The sequence below is a fragment of the Pyxicephalus adspersus genome, chromosome 10, assembly GCF_032062135.1.
Source record: "Pyxicephalus adspersus chromosome 10, UCB_Pads_2.0, whole genome shotgun sequence".
Lineage (NCBI taxonomy): Eukaryota > Metazoa > Chordata > Amphibia > Anura > Pyxicephalidae > Pyxicephalus > Pyxicephalus adspersus.
The window spans coordinates 33,667,386-33,688,169 of record NC_092867.1 but is presented as its reverse complement, the minus strand read 5'-3'; the positions used below and the strand labels follow the sequence as shown (position 1 = coordinate 33,688,169).

Genomic DNA, 20,784 nt, shown 5'->3' with positions numbered 1-20,784 from the left:
GTCATTTTTGGGCACGTAAACCTAAATCTGACTAACTGAAGCCACCCCACATAAAAATTGGCCTGTCATACTTGGGGACTTTTTTGGCCAGGCAGTACATTTATTGTGTATTAAAGTAATGCATATTCTGTAAAGTCACTTTTAAACATGCACATGTATATGTTTTTTACATTATTATGGGACTCTAATATGGCAGTGTATGGTCATTGGATTGTTACCCTTATATCAAGGCTTGATATACTGCAGGGCAAGCAGTTAATATGTATACAAATAGCTGCTGATACCTAACCTCTGTGCTCCTTTTAATGTTTTCAAATGGAGAATACCTTCCCAGTGCTGTAAATATGCCATTCATTTAATTCACGTTAAAACACTATTTCTAAATATTATCTAAATTCTGCTTAAAAAAATATATATGGAAGTTACTAGTGCCCTTTTCTCAAGCTGTAGGAGAAACTTCTTTTCTGCTTTTGTTTCCTCCCTAACTTTGAAGTTTCACAAGACTGCATACAGAGATCTGTGATAAAACCCTAGCTGGGGAGATGGGATATTACTGGGTTCTTTAGTGGAACTATGAAGTCATAATATTCTGCCATTCACTGAACACCAAACTCAATCATTAAATGAAGTTGGCAGGCCAAGATCTTTACTAGGAAAACATTACAATGGTTCAGATTTATTAAAGCTCTCCAGAAGATAGACTGTCATGGAAGAAACTGGGTTAACCAAAAAATCTGGACTGGATTTATAAAAATAATTTTTAGTTGGTAAATGTTTCCAATACTGGACCACATCCATTCCATGGATTACACGGGCTTTCCAGTGATGTCCAATCCTGTATAGTCTTGTAGAGCTTAAATAATTCAGACCCTTTATAATTGCTTTACAATGGCCAGTTTAGAATATTCTGCTATTTTAAAATATTTTAATGAATCTAACATAAAAAAATGTCTGAGAACTACAACACTGGACTGACTGGCTTCTGAACATATTCTTTAAATACATGAACTTGTTAAAGGGCTGAAGATTTTTAAAAACCTGTAAAATGTTAAGATTATATTTATATATATAAATATTTTAAAGTTCTAAAGCAATTTCCATATCTTTTTTTTTTTCTCAAATATATTTATTATATTACTTGAAATGCTACCATACTTTTACTGCTGGCTGTGCCATAGAAGATTGTGAGCTCTATGAAAGGTGTTTTTACTCTGTAACATTGTTGTAAACATACGTATGTACAGGGAATGTTGTTATGCAAAACACCACCATAAATTTTCATCAGCTTATGCTCCATCCTCTATTTGTCACACACTATAAAATGAATGAGGCCCGGCGGTATGCTAACCTAATTCTGACAAAGGCCTGTGAAGCCTTCTACTATCCAACATTTTAAATAATTTCTCCATTTTCATTCTGTATAAATCACACAATATGCACTGATACATACACCAGATGCTTTCCCTCCATATCCACTTGTTATGAGGGATTTTAAGCCTTCCTGCCAACCTAGCCTTCTGAGACTGGCCAAGAATAAAGAGGGAATATAGGACACGACTGGCAAGTTGACTAAATAAACAGGAATGAAGATCCCCTCTGTGTGACTGCTCTAGCAAATTAATCATGCAGTCTAAATCTGCTCACAATACAAACTGACACATTGCACCAGTACTTAGGCAGCCAGTACATTTAAAGTCTACCCTAACTTTTTTGGCAGGGTCATCTAGGAAAACAAAAAGTGTGTTAACAAATGTAGCATTTCCTACATATTGCCATCACTAATGTTGAAAAAGGTAACGTGGACTGTAACAGGTCAACCCATAGGCAGCAATGGAAATTGTCATGAGCAAGGCTGGTGGATGGGGTTGGTGGAAGGCTGCACACTTGCCTTCCATGGAGAATAGATAGGAAGAGACATGCTCTCATGGTATAAGAACATTTTGGTTTTGTTGGGACTGGGTTTTTGTGGGTGGGTCTATCACAGTGTTTCTCAACCAGGGTTCCTCCAGAGGTTGCTAGGAGTTCCACAACAATAGCTAATTTATTCTGTAAGGGTGACATTCATCCCCCTAGCCAGCAATGCAGAAGCCATTCTCCCTACTGATCACCAAGCTGCTACATTGTGAGCAATGGTAGCAGGGGTTTCCTTAGGATCTCAGTGGGTATCCACATGATAAGAAAGGGTGGTCAATCACATGATAACAATAATTCAGGGTTCTGTGGAAAGCTAGGGTTCCTCCATAAGTTGCCAAGAGTTCCTTTAGCTGTGGCTGACTAACCTTTCATAAGATGGTGCCTACACAATTCTGAGGCCAACAATAAAACCAAGGACCTTTTTGGCTGTCCGTAGTAGCATTCTAACCACTAATGTATGGGGTGGGTGCATTCTTTCTACTGGCAACAAATTCAAATTGCATGTTTTCAATTTATTGCAGGGGTTCAGATAACATATATTATATATAGGAATAGGTATTATAAGTATTTATAATTATACTATATCAATAAAAATTTGAAACCTTTTCATATTAAGGTATTTATGGATTTTTCCAGAAGTGAATTTGTAATCTCTTGAGTAAAGTTTTCAAGATTTTATTTATTATCAGGCTGAATTGTGAATTTTTGGGGCCAATGTCATAAAGTCCTGTTTTAATGGCAGAGGTTCAGCTTAGCTCCTATTCACAAAGTTTAATGTACATATTAGAAAACAGGGCTCAGGGCAGGAAGGTGGCCAATACATGGTATTATTGGTCGCAGTTCATAATAACTAACGAATACCAGGATCTTTTAACTCCTACCTAAAAATTCTCCATCTTTCTTCCCCCCCCCACATGCTTATTAGGCTTTGGTTGGTTCAGCCAATATAGAATTCTCATAGGAGCAACCCTCCCATTTTGTGAATCTTCCTCTCTATCTTCCCCCTAATGTACTAGCTCCCCCCCATACCCTCTTGTTTTCTTCTTATTTACGTTTTTTTTAGCACTTTTATATACTGATTTTTTCAGTCTGTTGTACCAAGATTGTACTAATTTCCTTGGAATATTAGATTTACGGATGTCATGTTTGTATATTTATTTTGCTTTATTTAATCCCTAAAATATTCATGTTTTCCCCTCTCTGTTTTTTTCTGTACCCTATTGAAAGAATGTTTAAAAAAATAATTAAATAAATAAAACAAGGCTCAGGGCAATAGAATGTCCAGTGATTGTGTTGGGGGCAGTAAAATAGCCCTCTTCAAACTAGCTATCCGTAAGAGGGTTAATTAAATTCTACAATATCAATGTAATTGTTACCTTCTAATCAACTATTAATTTCACTGTCTGAAAGAACAAATTACTATACTATAATTATACAAGTATTTTAATTATTGTACATGACATTTTCTAAGGCTTCACCCCACAGCTGCCATAAGCTGGCACTAATGTCATGCAGGGTTGTTGCATGCACACAGTTGTACAATATTCTGTATTTTTTAGGTCTGCAAACAGAGAATTAAATAGTCCAATACTATAGTCCAAAGCTATCTTCTGATATCATGTACATGATTTCCTGCTAAACTTCTGTGTATAGACATGTATCGGAGTAAATATTTATTACATGAAATCTAAAATATTCTCTGTAGAAAAAAACTTCAAGTATTTCATAGTTGAAACTCAAATACAGGAGATGGTATAGGATTTGTAATTGTGTTTAGTCAGTCCTGAGATTTACTAGGTGATCTTCTTATACTCTACTGCAATTAGCATCCTAGTCATCTCTCAAAGCTTGGGACTGGACAATTAAGTAGCAGTAAAAGACTAATGAGGTCATTTTTCTCCTCTTCCAAGCATATTTCTTTTTAGCATATGGTTATGCAGAATAGTCTGACTAGCTTCTTATGGTGCTGAAGGAATACAACTCACCTTACCGCCCGCATTCTCCTTCACTGCATGATGTTCCAGGTGGTGGACATGGCCTAGACATCTTGCTGTACAGTGAATGGCAGTGAAGAAGAATGCCAGCTATTGTGGAATAGGGCAAATTTGTACCATCTCCTAGCAAGTAACCCATGCAGTTTAAAGGGTATTCATTGGAAGGGTATAAAATATTAAAAGTAGTAAAAGCAGCTGATGGAGGTCAGCTTTGTAACATATTGCCAACCTTGATCTAACCTTAATCTCTTGACTCCCTGGGTCCAAAAAAACATGTTCGGTTTAATGCATCTACATAATTATTTTTCGAGTCCTATCAAAAGAAATTGATAGGAAAAATGTATTTGATGGCACCCAAAATGACCTGCATTTATGTTGTTAGCCTCCCTATGCTTGTCTATATGACACACTTGCTTTTAATTGCCATGAGCAAATTATATCCAGTTCCATCAAAAATACTTGGAAATTGCCCAAAATGTTAATCAGTGGCTGTAATGTTTTTGGTGCATTGCCTACCTGGCTCCTGGGACTTATCCAAGACTGCTTTAGATAAGCAGAACATAAAAATACACAATGGGTTTCAACTATATATAAACTATTCATAAATCCAAAAGCACATTAAATGATATTATTTGCACAGTAGTTTGCATGCTCTTATTATTATTATTTATATTCCTCTAAAAGAAATCCTAAACTTTAAAATAATATCCCATTTGGTGAAAAGTTCACCAAATAGGAAATTTTAAAAGTTTATTTTTTCACCCTACCCATCAATATTTGCTTAATTTCCACTTAGCATACGACTGTTATCAGATAAGATATATGATCTCAAATCGAGCTATATTTAAATTCCCTTGTCAATGAGAATAGGAGATTAAATTTAAATGGATTTGAAGACAGATGTTGTGTGGGATTTTTTTTAATCTAGCTGTGAAGAAACCTGTAGCATATTAGTGTTTTTACTTGCAGCTTCAACTAAACAGAACATTGGCAGATTGCCACCTGATAAATCAGGAAATAAATGAAGATTTTTTTTTTACAAATGTTTAATGCAGTAAAGATTATTTGCCTACCAAAAGCAGTTTGATCGCCTTAATCACAACTTCTTTTATCCAACATCGTTTTCCTATTGGGGACTGGTTTAATAAAAATTGGATGAGTGATGGCAGCATAAACCACATAGGACTTTGTTAATTATTTAAAGTGAACCTGAACTCATGAGTTGCCATGTTTTAGTGAACATCTTGAAATGTTATTTGTGTCTAAGCAAAAGATTGAAGGATATTGCTGAGATGCCACAGGCTTATAATTGATTGCTTTTAATTGGAGTAGGAAGGTATTATTGGGTACCTGGAGTCAGAGTCGGCAAAAATGTATTGACTTTGATCCCACAGCCCCGTTTTTAACCAAAGGCAAGGGAGACAACTAAATAACCCTTTAGAAGTATAGAAATTAAAGTAGCTTAAAAGCATTCTGTTTGCATTTGAGATCAATTTTAGATGCTTTTTAGATCATTTGCATGTCATTGACAGTTGGATTTGGCCTTCAATTTAACCTAATTTTGACCTGTATATTGACCCTCTAATTGGCATCAATAGAATTCAAGCTGCTCTTGCTTTACTATTGATTTGAATAGGGGGGGTGAGAAGTAGTTCTGATGCAAATACAAGCTTGTAACCCCCAAGTCAAATAACCAGTGCACCATGGATTAGAGCTGTAATTCTTGGCACAGTGCACTATTTGGTAGAAGCAGGGCTTTATTACCCCATTTTAGGTCTATAGCAAAACAACATTGTACAGCACAGTAGGGACATCACCAAAACTTTCTTTCATGATCTTTCCAACGACAAATGACTGCATGATGCAAGAACAAGTGCTGTACATACGGCACCATTCTGCTCTATAGAAAGGGGGAGAACAACGTGGCACCCCGCTGTGCTCTCTCCCCTTCACTTGCATTGTGATCGTTCGTTGTCCATCATCCGTGGATACGCCAGGATGGTCATTCGGACAATGAGCACCGTACACACACAAGATTCTTGTCTGATATCAGTCCTGAGCCGATTATCGGATGAGAACCATGGCACGTATGCAGCGTATGTAGTCTTAGATCTCAGACTGGAGAAATACCAAGGAATGCCCATGCCCAGAAAATGCTGTTTTCACAGGGGAATTCAATTCATTATGTGAGTGACAGTAAAGCAGAAAATTAATCAAACAGGTTAAATTCTTTAACATCATGTTAACATTTCAAACTAGGCTGTCAGTTTTTAATTAAGTCAATTTTCATAGGAAATATTTTGTTTCTGCACAATATCCTTTCTTGTTAACTGCATTCACAGCTTTTTGTGCCAAATTAGATAGAAGAAGATAAATCATCCTATTTTCTTTTGTAAATGCGCTAGTGAAAATGCAAAGAAAAAGAAATGATTCAGCACATCATCTGTCAATTACTCTGTATATCATTTGCAATCATTCTGCACCTTATGTCTCAAAAGCATAACTATGGGACCTATATTTAAAACCTGCAAAATAGAGAAAATGCTAAGAAAAGTTTGTGGTGGTGGGTGGCAGTTTTGCCAATAGTGATCAAACAGGTTCCTTGTTTTCTATTAGAGAATCTAAAATGAAACTTTATTGGCAGTTTATAAGATTAGAAGGACAAATGACTGCAAAATAAGGTTTGGCCTGATAATGTATGTTGTCAGCTACCAGATGCAGCTCTACATGGAAATAACAAGGGTCCGTTTTTGTTACCCTTTTATCCTTACTAATGACAATGAAATCAGAGCTAATATTGTAGCTAGTACATAAGATACAATAGTTTTTGTAAGATGCCCAACAGGTCATCATGTTGACATATATACATGCTTCCATACAGGTGTCCAAGCTGGTAAAAAAATATTTCATTGCCAATGCATGGAACAAGCTTTTGGTGGAAGTAAAGTTTACTTCTGTATGAACGTGTAAAGCCATCAAGGGTCTATGTAATTAGCCAAAATGATATTTTACTTATAGATTAGTTACTGTGGATTGAGTTATTAACAGGAAATATATAATTCCTGGGTGGCATGACTTAAAATAAATGTCAAGTGTATTGTACATATTTTCTTGTTCAGGGATAAAAACAATAAAATATGTTAATTGAGTCTTTTAAAATAAATGGTCTATGCCCAAATGTAATATGGCTTGTGCCCATGATTTGGACCGGTGTTTCTTTATCTTTTTAACATAAAGAAACCCTTGAAATAACTTAGGACTGCTATATTTCCTATATCCACAACTCACAGTACATTAGTGTGCCGGGAAGATGGGAAATCTGGGAAATCTGGGAATGGGAGGAATGTCGCCCCTACAGACAGAAAAAAAGATCATTGGTGTCATCTAAACCAGCGGTCGCCAATCTTTTTGGTCCCACGGACCACTAAAATTACTGGCTTCTGACTGCATATGCGGGGGGATCCGGTTGTCAATCAAATGGCTGGAACCTCCCCCATAGTGATGTCATAACGTTATAACCCCACCCACTTTGCCATCACAGATCTGGGCCTGCGATGGGAGAGTGGGCGGGTTGTGTTGTGAAACACAACTCGCCCACTTCCCTGAGACAGGGATTTCCACAGGAGACGTGGTCTGCGTCTCTGGCCGGGTGTCCCCGGCGGGGTCTTTCTCCTGACCCCGCTCAGGGGTGCACCGACCAGAGCCGGGGACCCCCCAAAATCCTCCGGGGACCGCTGATCTAAGCTGACTAGAAAAGCACAAATTGCTCATTGCTCAAGGAATCCCGAGCAACTTTTGGAGGAACCCTAAGGTTCTGCAGGACTCTGGTTGAAAAACACTGCTTTAGACACGATTGATAGACTTACTTCCTATTGGTTTGCTGGGTGAAAGTACCATAGATATTTATGCTGTATCAAACCTTTGTTATAGAATATTGGCCTACTTCCTGTTAATAATCTACATTTGCTTCATTTTCTCCTTCTTTACTTTTTATATTTTTTATGTCATCTTAAAACCTATCATAAAACCTTAGCAGAGGTTATCTATATCCCTCCAATCTATCCCATCTCCTTACTGGGTACTAGGGCTGCTCATTAAACTGAAGGTCCGGTAAAGATGACCAGGATATGAACAGTGTAAGGTTAATTTTTAAAAGTAAGTTTCCAGTACTCTGATAAAATATACTTAAAGGAATTATAAAAAGAATCAACGTTTTTTGAGCTTTTACACTTATCGACAAGAATATTCAATACCTCAAGCTCATCTCTTTTTCAAATCACTCAAAAACATCCAAAATGTCTGTTAATTCCATTAAAGCAATATTTTTATATTAACACCTATTGATTAAATACATAACATTGATCAGGGTCTATCTATAAAAATTTAAAAAAATATATGCTTTAAGCACTAAATACAGGTGAAAGAAAAACATGAACAAGAAAAGTTTTACTTCCTGACACATTTTTAAAGTTTGTAATTCAAAGACACATATATAATTCCTGATCTGAATATTTTACACAAAATTCCCATAGTGCTTTAATCTGCAACCTACAGCAGCATGAGGCATGGAGTTCCTAGTAAGTAATCTATTCATGCATTCAGTTTCAAGATTTTTAAACTCATTACAGCACAATTAGTTCCTGTAAATTCGTTTTAAAGTGGAAATGGTAATATTCTGCTAATACTTTTATGGAGAGAAGATGGCAGGAAATCTTATTTGCATGTCTGCACGACAGGATCTAGACATTTGCAATTCAAGCACTGGCAGATAGTTACATAAAATGGAATAGGTCTCTCGCTGGAGATGCACTGTATAAACAGCCAAATAACCAATTCAAGAAGGACACAATGAAAACACATCATAGCACCCAGAATGTATGGTTGGAAAATGTATCATTGCAGTGTGCTCTATGCTATAAGTGATGCTTTAGTATGGTCTGTATTTAGGAATCTCATAAACATAGTAAAAACAACGGGATATGAGGGGCTGTCTGGAAAATATGTATTTACAAGTCCTAGAATGACATCTAAAATCATATAAAAGATCACATCATGGTGTACATGGTGCAATTAGAACATTCTTCATGCATGGGCGTATTTTTACCTGCTACCACCAGTTCAATCTACAACTCCAGTTTCATGGGCATGTGTGGGCTGGCAATATGACAAATCTAGATAATACCAATGGATGTAGCAAGAATTAAAGAATCTGTGGGACTGTAGGAGATTAAATCTAATACTTACTATCAGTAAAACCATTCAGTGGTACCATGTTGGAAAAGTGATAAATGGTTACATACACTGATAGGGGTTTAAAATATACTTTCTGCAAGGTCCGCTTTAATTTAGCCACTTTCATGTTTAAACGACTTCCAACAGTTTGGATTAGGAAACGTGGATCAAAACAAACTATAGTAATCTATATGAAATGAGATTTCAGTGGTTATTTTTGTTGTGCAGGTTACGATTATGAGCAATATAAGTACATTTCTTTTTTAATATTCCATAAGTAGCAAAGAATACATAAATAGGTGAATGTTACAAAGACAGCAGTTTTAATTTAGCAAAATCCAGCCTCATGGATGGCCGAAAGCTTCATGTTTGATAGCCACATTTGGGACTTCCTGAATGACAGTTAACTTTAAAAGAGTGTAATTTTACAGTGAGAAATGATTTGAAGTCAAGATCTCAGAATCACCATCCGTGTAGATCAAATTATCTTTGCCCGCAATGAAAAGAACGTGAGAGGAGCCTATGTCAGGGAACAGCAGGGAATGATTGCTTAAAAGCAAACTTTGGGAGTGCAGAACCTGAAAATGTTTAATAGCTTTGGGTTGAAAGTTAAGATCGGAATACTATTGCATTATTTAAATTTCTATTCTTACTTGCAGCCAAACTAAGTGTTTTTCTATCTACTGGTCTTGTATAATTCTCTCTGCAACTAATATAGTTGTAATAGAGCTTATAGATAACTAGATGATTGTGGAAGAAATGAAAATGCTGAAGAAATGTGATTGCATTATATTTGATATTCCCATTCATATGTCAATGGAAGGTAATATATTTATATTGATATAGCTTTGTTGTGCAGTCTTTAGTGGTACTTAGGATGTAATGGAGAAAAAAGGCTTATACCAAAAATGTCATTCTTTGGGAAATCTAAAGTATATAGGGATATAAACCCATATCACCCAAACTCTGCTCCCGATTTACCACTCAACCATGGTTCCATGGAACTCCAGAGCTCCTCCAGAGGCCGCTAGGGGTTCCACCACTATATGGGGGCATTCTTTCCATTGGCCACCAAATTAGAAGGCTTTTTCCCCATTAACTGTTTTAGTATGGGTTTCCTAAGGCCAGAGAATACATTTCAAGGGCTCCTTAATAAAAAGACTGGTAAAGGCTGCCTTGTAGGGTCATCACTCCTGCTGACAATGTAGGTATCTGCAAACTTAATAATAATAACATTGGGATATTAGATTCAAGATGAATGATTGCAAAATGCTACAGCTCATAAAACATCTAGCAGAAATGTATCCCCCCGAGTTGGACAAACCCTTTATTCTCGAACAGCCATTTTCAACTAGGGTTCATTGGAACCCCAGGGTTCCTTCACAGGTTGTTAGGGGTTCCTAGAACTGTTGTTCCTTCATCTCCTATTTGATTTGATGTTGTTTACATGCAGCTGGTTCTACTAATGCCATTTCTATAACAATCTTTTTAGTAGTCTACAAGAGTGGTATCAAGCCACAACTGTAAGGATAGGCATTCTTCCCACTGAATACCTGAATAATGTCTTATTCCCATCACGACCCCCAAATAATTGGTTTTAGAAAAGTACCCTGAGACCCTCAACAAATATGGGTTCTCCAAGATATGAAAAACTTATCAAAGGTTTTTTCAGGGGTAGAAAGGTTGAGGAATATTGTTCTAAATATTTATTGTCTACCAGTAAGCATACTGAATAATGTTTTTGTATAACGATAATCACATTTGCCTTTTAGATTTTTGTTGGAAAAGATTACATGTCACGGTTTACCAGGGCGGACTGAGACAATATTCTATTTCTGTATCAAAAGTATATAATATATCGTTCTTTGTAACATTCATATACTGGGTAGATTTGGAAATGTAACTTCACATTTTAAATACAATATTTTCAGTTTACAAAAAAGGCTGTTTTTTTTCTGAAGAAGAAAATACACCTAAGGCCCGGAAGCATGCACTTTGAGATTCTAATCAATGTATAACCTGCACCGATTACCACCCAGCAAATCCATAACCCATTACTGAACACCATGCAAAAGGCTGAACAGTTACAGAAATATCAAATCCACTGACCACTAAAGGCATTTCTTTTCACTTTATTGACTAAACATGTTGTTACTGGTAAAGTGTTAGTAATGAAGGTTTTTTAGGAAAAGCATATCATGCCATGCAGCAGAAATTGACATGATTTGGGGTACATGTCAAAACAAAAGTACTGTAATTGCAAGCCACAATTGACCTACACTTTATGCTAACATGTAACAAATTTTGTGATATATAAACTGAAAATACTTGCTGTACATATTTGCCTACTTAGTTTTGTGGTTTTGTTCCTTTCCTAGAAAAACTGCACAATACAATAATTCCAACTACCTAGTTCCACAGCAAGTGAAACAATTTACAGTCGAACCTTGGTTATCCGGCACCCATGGGGAATGGATGATTTTGGATACTACATGAAGTGTAGTTTCCGCTTAACTGAGATTACTCTGAAACTGAGGTTTCTCAGCCATTCAGAACTAGACTTGAATGGGGAGACTTGTCCCCATTCACCTCTAGTGCCGAATGGCTGAGAAAAGGGGAAACACTGATGACGCTTGAGCCATCATCAAGGTTTCCCTTTTCTCAGTCAATCACAGAGGGGAGCAATCAGCAGAGCTCCCAGAGCTCCCACAGTCCTAGCGGTTTTAGATGCAGAACACATGCCACAGCTTCACTAAGGCTTCGGGAGCAATCAAGAAAGAGGAGCTGTCAGGTGCCGGTTATCCGAATTTTCCTGTTATCTGAGTTCCGGATAACTGGGGTTCTGCTGTAATACTTTATTCATTATTAGGATATTACAAGATTCCAACGGGGTTTTCATTTAATTAAAGCCAATACACAAAAAGAAGTTCTGGGAACAGACAGATGCTGCTGAGACTTTAGGAAACTATCCAACCACTAAACTATTTATTTGTACCAAAAAACACTAGCATATACATATGTGTGCTGTGAACCACCAAGGAAGTTACAATTCTCCAGAAGTCACTCAAACATTATGTACACTCTGCCTCCCCTGGTTCTCCACCAGTTGTATGTGTGAATGAAGTGAAATTTAAAGAATAAAAAGGTTGGCCTGGGAAAGAAAAGGCTAGATGATGTTGGATGACCTCAGGTCAAGAAATAAAGAGGCTATGCCTGACCAGCTGCAGCTTCTAATGCTTTCTCTGAAAATATGACCAGTGAAATCAAAACAATCAATTTCCATACTTTAATTTATTCCTAACTGCTAGCATATCCACAATCCAATATGGGAGGCAAATAACTGATGTGTGTCATGGCCAAGACACATGAAGTGCATTTCCATGTTGTTATCTTTGACTCGTGTCCAACTAAGCATGGATAAGTCTGCTGCTGGGGCATGACTAACTTGTTAAATTGCAGTAACTAAAATAAGATTGGCTCAGAAGCCTGGTGTTCACAATCTGAGAAAAGCAGGAGATGAATGTATCTGGTAAAATATACATTGCCTTTTGTGATATGTTTAATTAAAGTCACTGCAACCAATCTGGATTCATTTCCCTGATTTTGGAGAATAAAAAGATGGATTCTGAAAGGTTGTATTTTCTGTTGACATATACCAGTGTAAATTGTGGTCAGTGCTACTCTCTGTAAAAAAGAAAAAGCCTGCGGCTACAGAAGGCCTAGAAACCTTTCAGCTTGGACATTTTAATTGATTAAAGCACTGGTCGGGGGATGACGAATATCTGTGAGAAATGGTTCGGGTCTCCAGTGTGATGCCACCACCACTAAAGATGTTTAGCAAAGACCATTTACTAGAAAATAGTCTGATGTGAATAATAAAAAAAAAATGGCTTCAGTTGGGCATTACAATAATTCTGTTTTGGGTCTCCATGAGCTTTTGCCCCCAATGTGCAAATATACAGACTTACCTGCCAAAAGGAACTCATCCAGTGCAATGTCTACCCTCCCCTCCCAGCACCTCACCTGGTCTTATTCTGAGTTCAGAGCCAGGTCAGGGTTATGTATTCCCCCAACATTCACGTGGGAGTTAGTTTGAGTCACCACAGGGACATGCTGGGACTTTGTGCACCGCTGTGTACAAATAGGAACCATTCCTGACAGGTAGAGACCAGGAGAAAAGTCTTTGCCAGAAGGGACATTGCATTCTCTCCAGTCGTTAAAAAAAGGGCCTGTCAGCATTTTTTTTTTAGCGGACTTTATTTCCAACTAGAAAAGGTATCCAATCCAAACCATATACAGTCATACAAGCTGATAATGACTTGTGGAGGTGCTGCAAGGTGCAGAATACAAAATTACAACCATTAAAATAAAGTATGCCATTAGTACATTACCTATATGTGAGCTGATGTATTAGAATAATCTGTCTTTATTATCCCTACCTAAGGCAAAGTCAATAATTAGCTGACAAGTTCACAGGGAATTAGTAAATTAAACTTTCTGGACTGTAACTTACAATTACATACACCTAGACACACATAAAGAGTATTTAAATGAAATATAAAGAGCCTGATGTATCTAAGCTCTCTAAGACTGGAGAATAAAAGACTATCATAGGTGAGCCAGGGTGATCCAACAAACCTGGAATGGATTTCTTAATATAATTTGCTATTAGTTGGCACTATTTTACAGTCCTGGACCAGATCGATTCCAGGTTTGCTGGATCACCCAGGTTCATCGATATCTGTCTACTTTCTCTATTAATAGGGAGCTTTATTAAATCTAGCCCATGGTGTCTATATATATTTAGTAAAAAAACGCTCCCCACTTAAATGTTTCTATCTACAGTATGTCCTGTTGGGGGGATTTCTCTTAATAGCGGAGATACAACAGGAAGTGACGGAAGCTCTTCTCCTAGACAGTTGTTGCCTAAAAATTGTACAACATAAATAGTGTCTTCTGAAGACAACTCCAACTTTCTGGATTTATGCTTTCTTTATATGGACAATAGTTACCAGGACACACACTGAGGGTAAATTGCCCTCATTGCCCAAAAAGGGGGCCAACTCCTCTTACTCTTTTTATAGCTCTTACGAGTTATAGCTAATAGGTTTAAGATATAAATACATTGTAAGAGTTCTTCATATACATTCCACCTCTTTAGGTGTTATCCAAGTTAAATAATTTTAATACAACAATTATAACCAGAGTGCATGAGAAGAAGCAGCACAGGGTCAATTATATTATATCTAGAACTACAAATTAATAATAAAAACATGACTAATATAGTATTTTGGTGTTGCTCCTATTTCAGTCTTTTATAGCACATATGTCCTGGTATACAGCCCATATACTGACTCCCCCGATGTCCCCGGCTAAGACATGTGCATACATTGTATAGCATGCAGATGCTCTTCCTTTGGATTTATTGAGCTATTTTCCAATTGTGCAGCTCAGTAAAGGAGGTAAAAGGCAATCTCCTGTATTATACAGGCCAGTGTATATAGATATCTGTAGGGAGGGGTGGATCAGCTGTACTGCAGTCTTGGAATTGCAGAGGAAACAGAAGGACCAATTTATTGGCTTATTTAAACAGCCTAAGACCCTCATACAATATGCAGAGGTTTTCCAACTAATGAGCCTCTCCCAGTACTGCTGATGTGTGGCAGTATCTATTGCGGACAGTGCTACTCCCCCACTCTCATCTACCAAACTCCTACATATGGCTGATCTAGTAGTCTAATTTATGAGCAAGCAGATGGAGCCAACAGCTAATGCAGCAGGCATTGTTATATATATATATATATATATATATATATATATATATATATAGGATTTCAGGGTTACTTTTTGGAAGACTGCTAGGAGCACTGCTGCAGGCCTCAATGATTCTGCACTCTATCTCGCTCTCTCTCTTATCTATGCATGCAGCCTGGAAATGATGGGAAACAATGTAATATTATAATGATATGTGATGATGCAGCGCCAGCTGTTTAGACTGAAATCAAATGTCTCCTGAGAATAGCTGCTAGTGTTTTATATTCAGAAAGGCTGTCAATAAAAAAGCAGAAATCTATGTGCAGGATTACAACGATACCCGAGAGCTAGACATTGACACGTCTTGGTGAAATGTGTCACCTTCCATGTATTAAACCATGCCATGGCACAAAAGTTCATGCACACAGGACAAGGATGGTGGACAGAGAATTCTGTCTGCCTCTGGAATGGTTGGACCAGGCATATGCTGGGGAATTGTTTCATGTTCAACCTGCTGTTTGACCTCCTTCAGATTCTTTTACTAACAAATCTGCTTCTTTTCCTGTTCTCTCATTAGTGCTGATGTTTACTGAATGGAGTGTTGGTTTTACTCATTAACCCCTCTATAGAGAAGCAGGTCAGCGGTGTTTTGTAGAAGCTCTACTACCCAACGTACTGTGACTGTGTTAGATATTTCCTTATGTACTTCCACATCTGTGGGCGCCATAAAAATTACTCACACATATATAATGCTGGTTCCTGATCTTTGGTAATGAGACAATTGCTTATTAGACTTTAAACAGTCATCCTTTTTATTTCTCTGCTGCAGAAATTAATATTTGTCATCAAAAAATTACACAATTTGCAGGGACATCTTCACCAGCTTAGTTATATATCACTAAGGTTGCATCTCCCCCCCATGCTATGTATTAAAGCTCAATTGTGCCCTTCATTTAACCATTGCTGCCTGGAAATTCTAACTCAATATATGTACACTAGGCATTTGTTTCTACTCTAGTGCCAGTCTTGTCTTATATAAAATCTGCACCATATTTATTATTTACATTTTTAACACCAAAAAAAAAACAGTATTTGAGATATATATATATATATATATATATATATATATAAATAAACATAAATAACATATAATTAAAATAAACAATTACAAATAATAACATTTGATCATAACCAAGGGACACAGTATATGTAGAACTGCTATACAACCCACCAATGTCCATTACATTGCACACAGTCATAGTTTATCCATACAAATATTGGGTATTTTTTCTTCTTGATGTGATGGGTAATAGTCTGTCTGGATTTTTGTATGTGTATATTTATATATATATATATAAATATATATATATATATACACACAACATCTAGCATGCTATGATTATGGCTGCAATTTATTCCCATCAGTAGATCACTCCTATGAGCACAGCACATCAAAAGCTTCAATTTTACAACACTCATCCTATCTGATGTGACATTTCAATTCTTGCACATTGGTTATGATAAATGACATTTCCACCACTCTTGCACCTAAATCCAATATGCATTTAAAGGGTCATTTCACTCAAAACTAATATTTTACTTAAGGATGGATAATATTGCACTGAAACTCCTGGCAGCTTTTGGTGTCTCTAAGAGACTTTTGGAAGTCTTATAATAATCCAACTTCTCTTGCTGAATTTTCCAAAATATGGCAAAAATGTGATGGTGAGAAGTCCCCTCCTTATATGCTTTAGGCAGAAATGCCAATTTAATTGTACCATTAAAAGTCCTGGAGATATGAAAAGAGGCAGCAGGGGATTTTCCTTTACAAAGGAAGCTGAAATATCAATTTTGTGCACTGACCCTTTAAGTCCATTTAATTCTGCAACTGATTTATCTGGTTCACCTGATCACACAGTACAAATGGCAATCTAGCGAAGAGAACATGCCAATTAATTGATTGATACTTATTAAAGGAGAATATACTATAATGTACAATATATATAACATTATAGTATGCCCTCCTTTATTATGTTACAAAGTATCCAATCTACACATTCAGCTAATTTCCATTTTCCTCCTGAGCTCTGTGTTATCTGTCCTGATCATTTATTGGAGCCTGGTATTTCCCATACTGTCTGATCACTATAATATATATATATATATATATCTGTATCTGCCAGGATTTTTGCTATGTCCTTTTTTCTTCCTAGACCAGTCAGATCTATGACATGCAGTATATATATTATTATTATCCCATGTGCAGAATACAATATGCACACTCATGAGCTTGTATTATGCATTTGCTTGTATTATCCAGCAGCAGCAGCAGCAGCAGTCATTCTCCTTGGTATCCTCTCCATCAGCATCATTCACTCCTCCTGCATTGTTCCCTCTATTTACCTTGTGATCCCTATCCCAGCTGGACACTTTTGTATATTGTATGTGTTCCATGGTCACCTACTAACCATGGCCAGGTTGTTGGATGCAGTGGGCAGCCTGGCATCACCTGTGTCATGTGTCCAGTTACCTCTATGTAACCTTTGCAGCAATCCCTACAATCATCCCCCTGTGATCCCCATGCAGGACTTACATCTCTGAATCTGTTCCAGTGTTTGATCTTGCCGCTGTATTGGTTGATGGAGGACAGCCATTGCTCATCCTCCATGAAATTGCCGGTGTTCTCCACCTCTTTGCCGTCTCCCTGGGTCCAGGCAATGGGCAGCAGTAATGGCAGAAGGAAGAGGCAGGTAGCCATTGGGTTCTTCATGCTGAGTCCAGGTGGATGGTGATCCGGGCTGGGTGATGGAGACAAGGAGGAGATGTGTGCACACTGCCTTGGAGAGAGCCCCAGAGCAGGCAGACTGGAGGGGGAGAGCACAGAGCCTGCGCCACGGCATCAGAGGAAGGAGGAGGGGTGACACCACACCTGCCATACATGGCACCACGTGACTCCCCCAGCACTCCTCTGTTTATATAGCAGCATGCCACTGCTACACTTTTACTGATTTCACATGTTGTGCTGGGATTTGTTGGCATGGCTAGAATAGTTCTACATGTCTGCTAAACTGATCATCAAATGATCTTTTATTTAAAATGAATGTATTGCAAAGCACAGTACCCTAAATAATTAATTTTTACATTTCTTATTGCAATCTAGTGCAGCTGATCTCTGGCAGCAGTCATGTCTTCTCTTTATAACAATTTTCTGAGCTGGAATTCTGATTGTAACAACATTGGACCATGCCTGTTAAAGTGTACCTAGACTCAGAAATTTTACTTAGACAACCCTTTTATGTCGAGGAAAAATTATGTTTCTTTTTTTTTTAAAAAAAGGGGTGCAGCACCGCTCCTTAGTTAGACGACGATTAGACTAGACGATCGAGAATGAATGGGAGCGCAAAGCATACCTATATCACGCATCCCAGGAGCCTCTTGGGTGCTCTTTCTGCGCATGCCCAAGCATCTTGGGCATGCGCAGAAGGAGCCTTTTTCCGCAAAGAAAAAAATTGGCCAATCTCACGCATGCGCAGTGGGATCGGCAATTTTTATTTCAACCTACGTCACCTAATCTCCCTCCTGCGTCGGGTGACGTAGGATGAAAAAGCGGCGAAGATGGCGGCACCCAGAGCGGGACGATGCGGGACACCCCCGGGATGGATTGGACTGCCCTGAAGGATTGAAGATGTTTATTTTTTTTGGCTGTTTTCCTCTTTAACGTGCCATGGAAGAGTCACAATCAGAAGGTCATGTGACAACACAGGACTACAACTGCGAAATAGGAGAAGAATATTGTCACCTTACAGCAGGATTTAGCTTCATGGCTAGGCAGTAATTGTAAGCTGCAGATTGAAAGGTATTGAAGTATTAATATGAAAATGGTTCTATGAGGTTTTAGTGATTGGGGTTACATAGTAGGTTAGGTTGAAAAAACACATAGGTCCATCAAGTTCAACCACCAGGGAAATAAACATATTCCAGATATAAAACCCTATAAGACATAGTTGGTCCAGAGGAAGGCAAAAAAAACCCTGGTACAACTTGCTTCAACAGGGGAAAAAAAATCCTTCCTGATTTCATGAGGCAATTGGATGTTCCCTGGATCAACAGTCTCTGGTCTTTTTACTTTAACTCCTTAATACCCAGTTATATTTTGTGCTTCTAGAAAAACATCCAGCTTTTTCTTAAAGCAATCTATAGTAGTTGCTGAAACTACTTCCTGAGGGAGCCGATTCCACATTTTCACAGACCTACAAACTTCCTTATCCGGAGCTTAAACTTCATTTCCTCCAGATGCAAAGAGTGCCCTCTTGTTCTTTGTAATGATCTCAAAGTGAATAATGGGGAAGAGAGTTCTCTATATGAACGGTTTATATATTTATACAGGGTGATCATATCCCCCCTTAAAGGTCTCTTCTCAAGGGAGAATAGATTCAGTTCAGCTAATCTCTCCTCATAGCTGAGCTCCTCCATTCCTTTTTTTAGTTTAGTTGCCCTTCTCTGCACTCTCTGCAATTCCACAATGTCCTTTTTGTGAACTGGTGCCCAAAACTGGACTGCATATTCCAGATGTGATCTGACCAATCCTTTGTACAGGGGCAGGATAATGTCTCCATCTCTGCAGTATATTCCTCTTTTAATACAAGAAAGTACTTTGCTAGCTTTAGATATTGCAGCTTGGCATTACATGTGATTATTAAGTCTATGATCTACCAGAACCCCCAGATCCTTTTCCATTTCTGACTCCCCCAAATGTATTGCCCCTAGACAGTATGAAGCATGCATGTTGTTAGCTCCGAAGTGCGTAACTTTACATTTATCTATATTAAATGTAATTTTCCACTTGGCTGCCCAATCAAACAGTACATCTATTGTAAGATATTGTAAAGAGCAATAATAGTGTGCACAATACTGGAACTCATAGCAGCTAATAGAGATACAGGGAACAAATAATTAAACAGATCGATTGAGAAATAACATACCAATTATTGGCAGGTATAGGGGGCTCAGAAATGACAGGTATAGTAATGTTAGATCAAAACTCGGATTGATCAAATTCACATTTCTAATCGGAGGTCGGAATCGCTCGATCCAAGTTAGATTCAACTTTGATCACAACTTCATAACCACCACAAACAGATAATTTAAATTGAATAATAATAATTATTGTTACAACAGTCACAATCACTAAAAATGTATCAGTCATGGATATTATCTTTCCAATGATAACATTCCATCAGGATTGTGAAGACTTCCAGAAGGCGTTTCATTGAGACCTTGTGTCACTAATGCATTGCCCAGTCTGAAATGTATTTACCTGAGCACAGAAGTGTCCCTGTGGTAAGAGCTTCCTTCTCCTTTATACACCTGCTTTCTCCATTATCATAATCTATTATTCCAGAGAAGAATCACAGAGTCACAGAGAGCCACACAGGGGTCAGAGTATTGGACGGGTGAATGTATGGTAAAAGAGGCCCCTGTGGTGAGGAAATTAATAGGTTCAGAGATGCCTCAAAACTCTAAAATGTTTTACATTTTTTTTACTTTCTTTAAAAGTTTATTACAAAAAGTAGAAAAACAAAAGACCACCAAAAGCTGAGAACATGCATCATGTATGTGTATTCTGTAACTGACGATCACTATGTCTGTAGGCACCTAAAAGAAACTTATCAGGATAAAAATAGGAAGCTGCTGTTGCTTACTTGGATTGTGATCCAAGTTAATTGATCGGAGTTATTTCATCCTTGGAATTTGAGCAATATGAGTTTTAATCTGACATCATTGACAGCTGTCATCGTTGTGAAGCCGGATTGGCTGAGCCCTACTATACCTGCCATTGACACATACTAAACTACCTATGATTCTGAGAATCCATGATTTTAATCCACAT

General features: G+C 37.6%; 1 protein-coding gene across 1 annotated transcript in view; it reads right to left on the bottom strand.

The window, feature by feature from the left end:
• LOC140338844 (testican-2-like) overlaps positions 1 to 17,811 on the bottom strand; it is a gene marked incomplete in the record, with an annotated part of 72,760 nt that extends 54,949 nt beyond the window's left edge. Inside the window, 1 exon segment of the mRNA XM_072423163.1 lies at positions 17,488 to 17,811. Coding sequence (XP_072279264.1) covers positions 17,488 to 17,664 — 177 coding nt within the window.
• Positions 17,812 to 20,784: the final 2,973 nt, after the last annotated feature.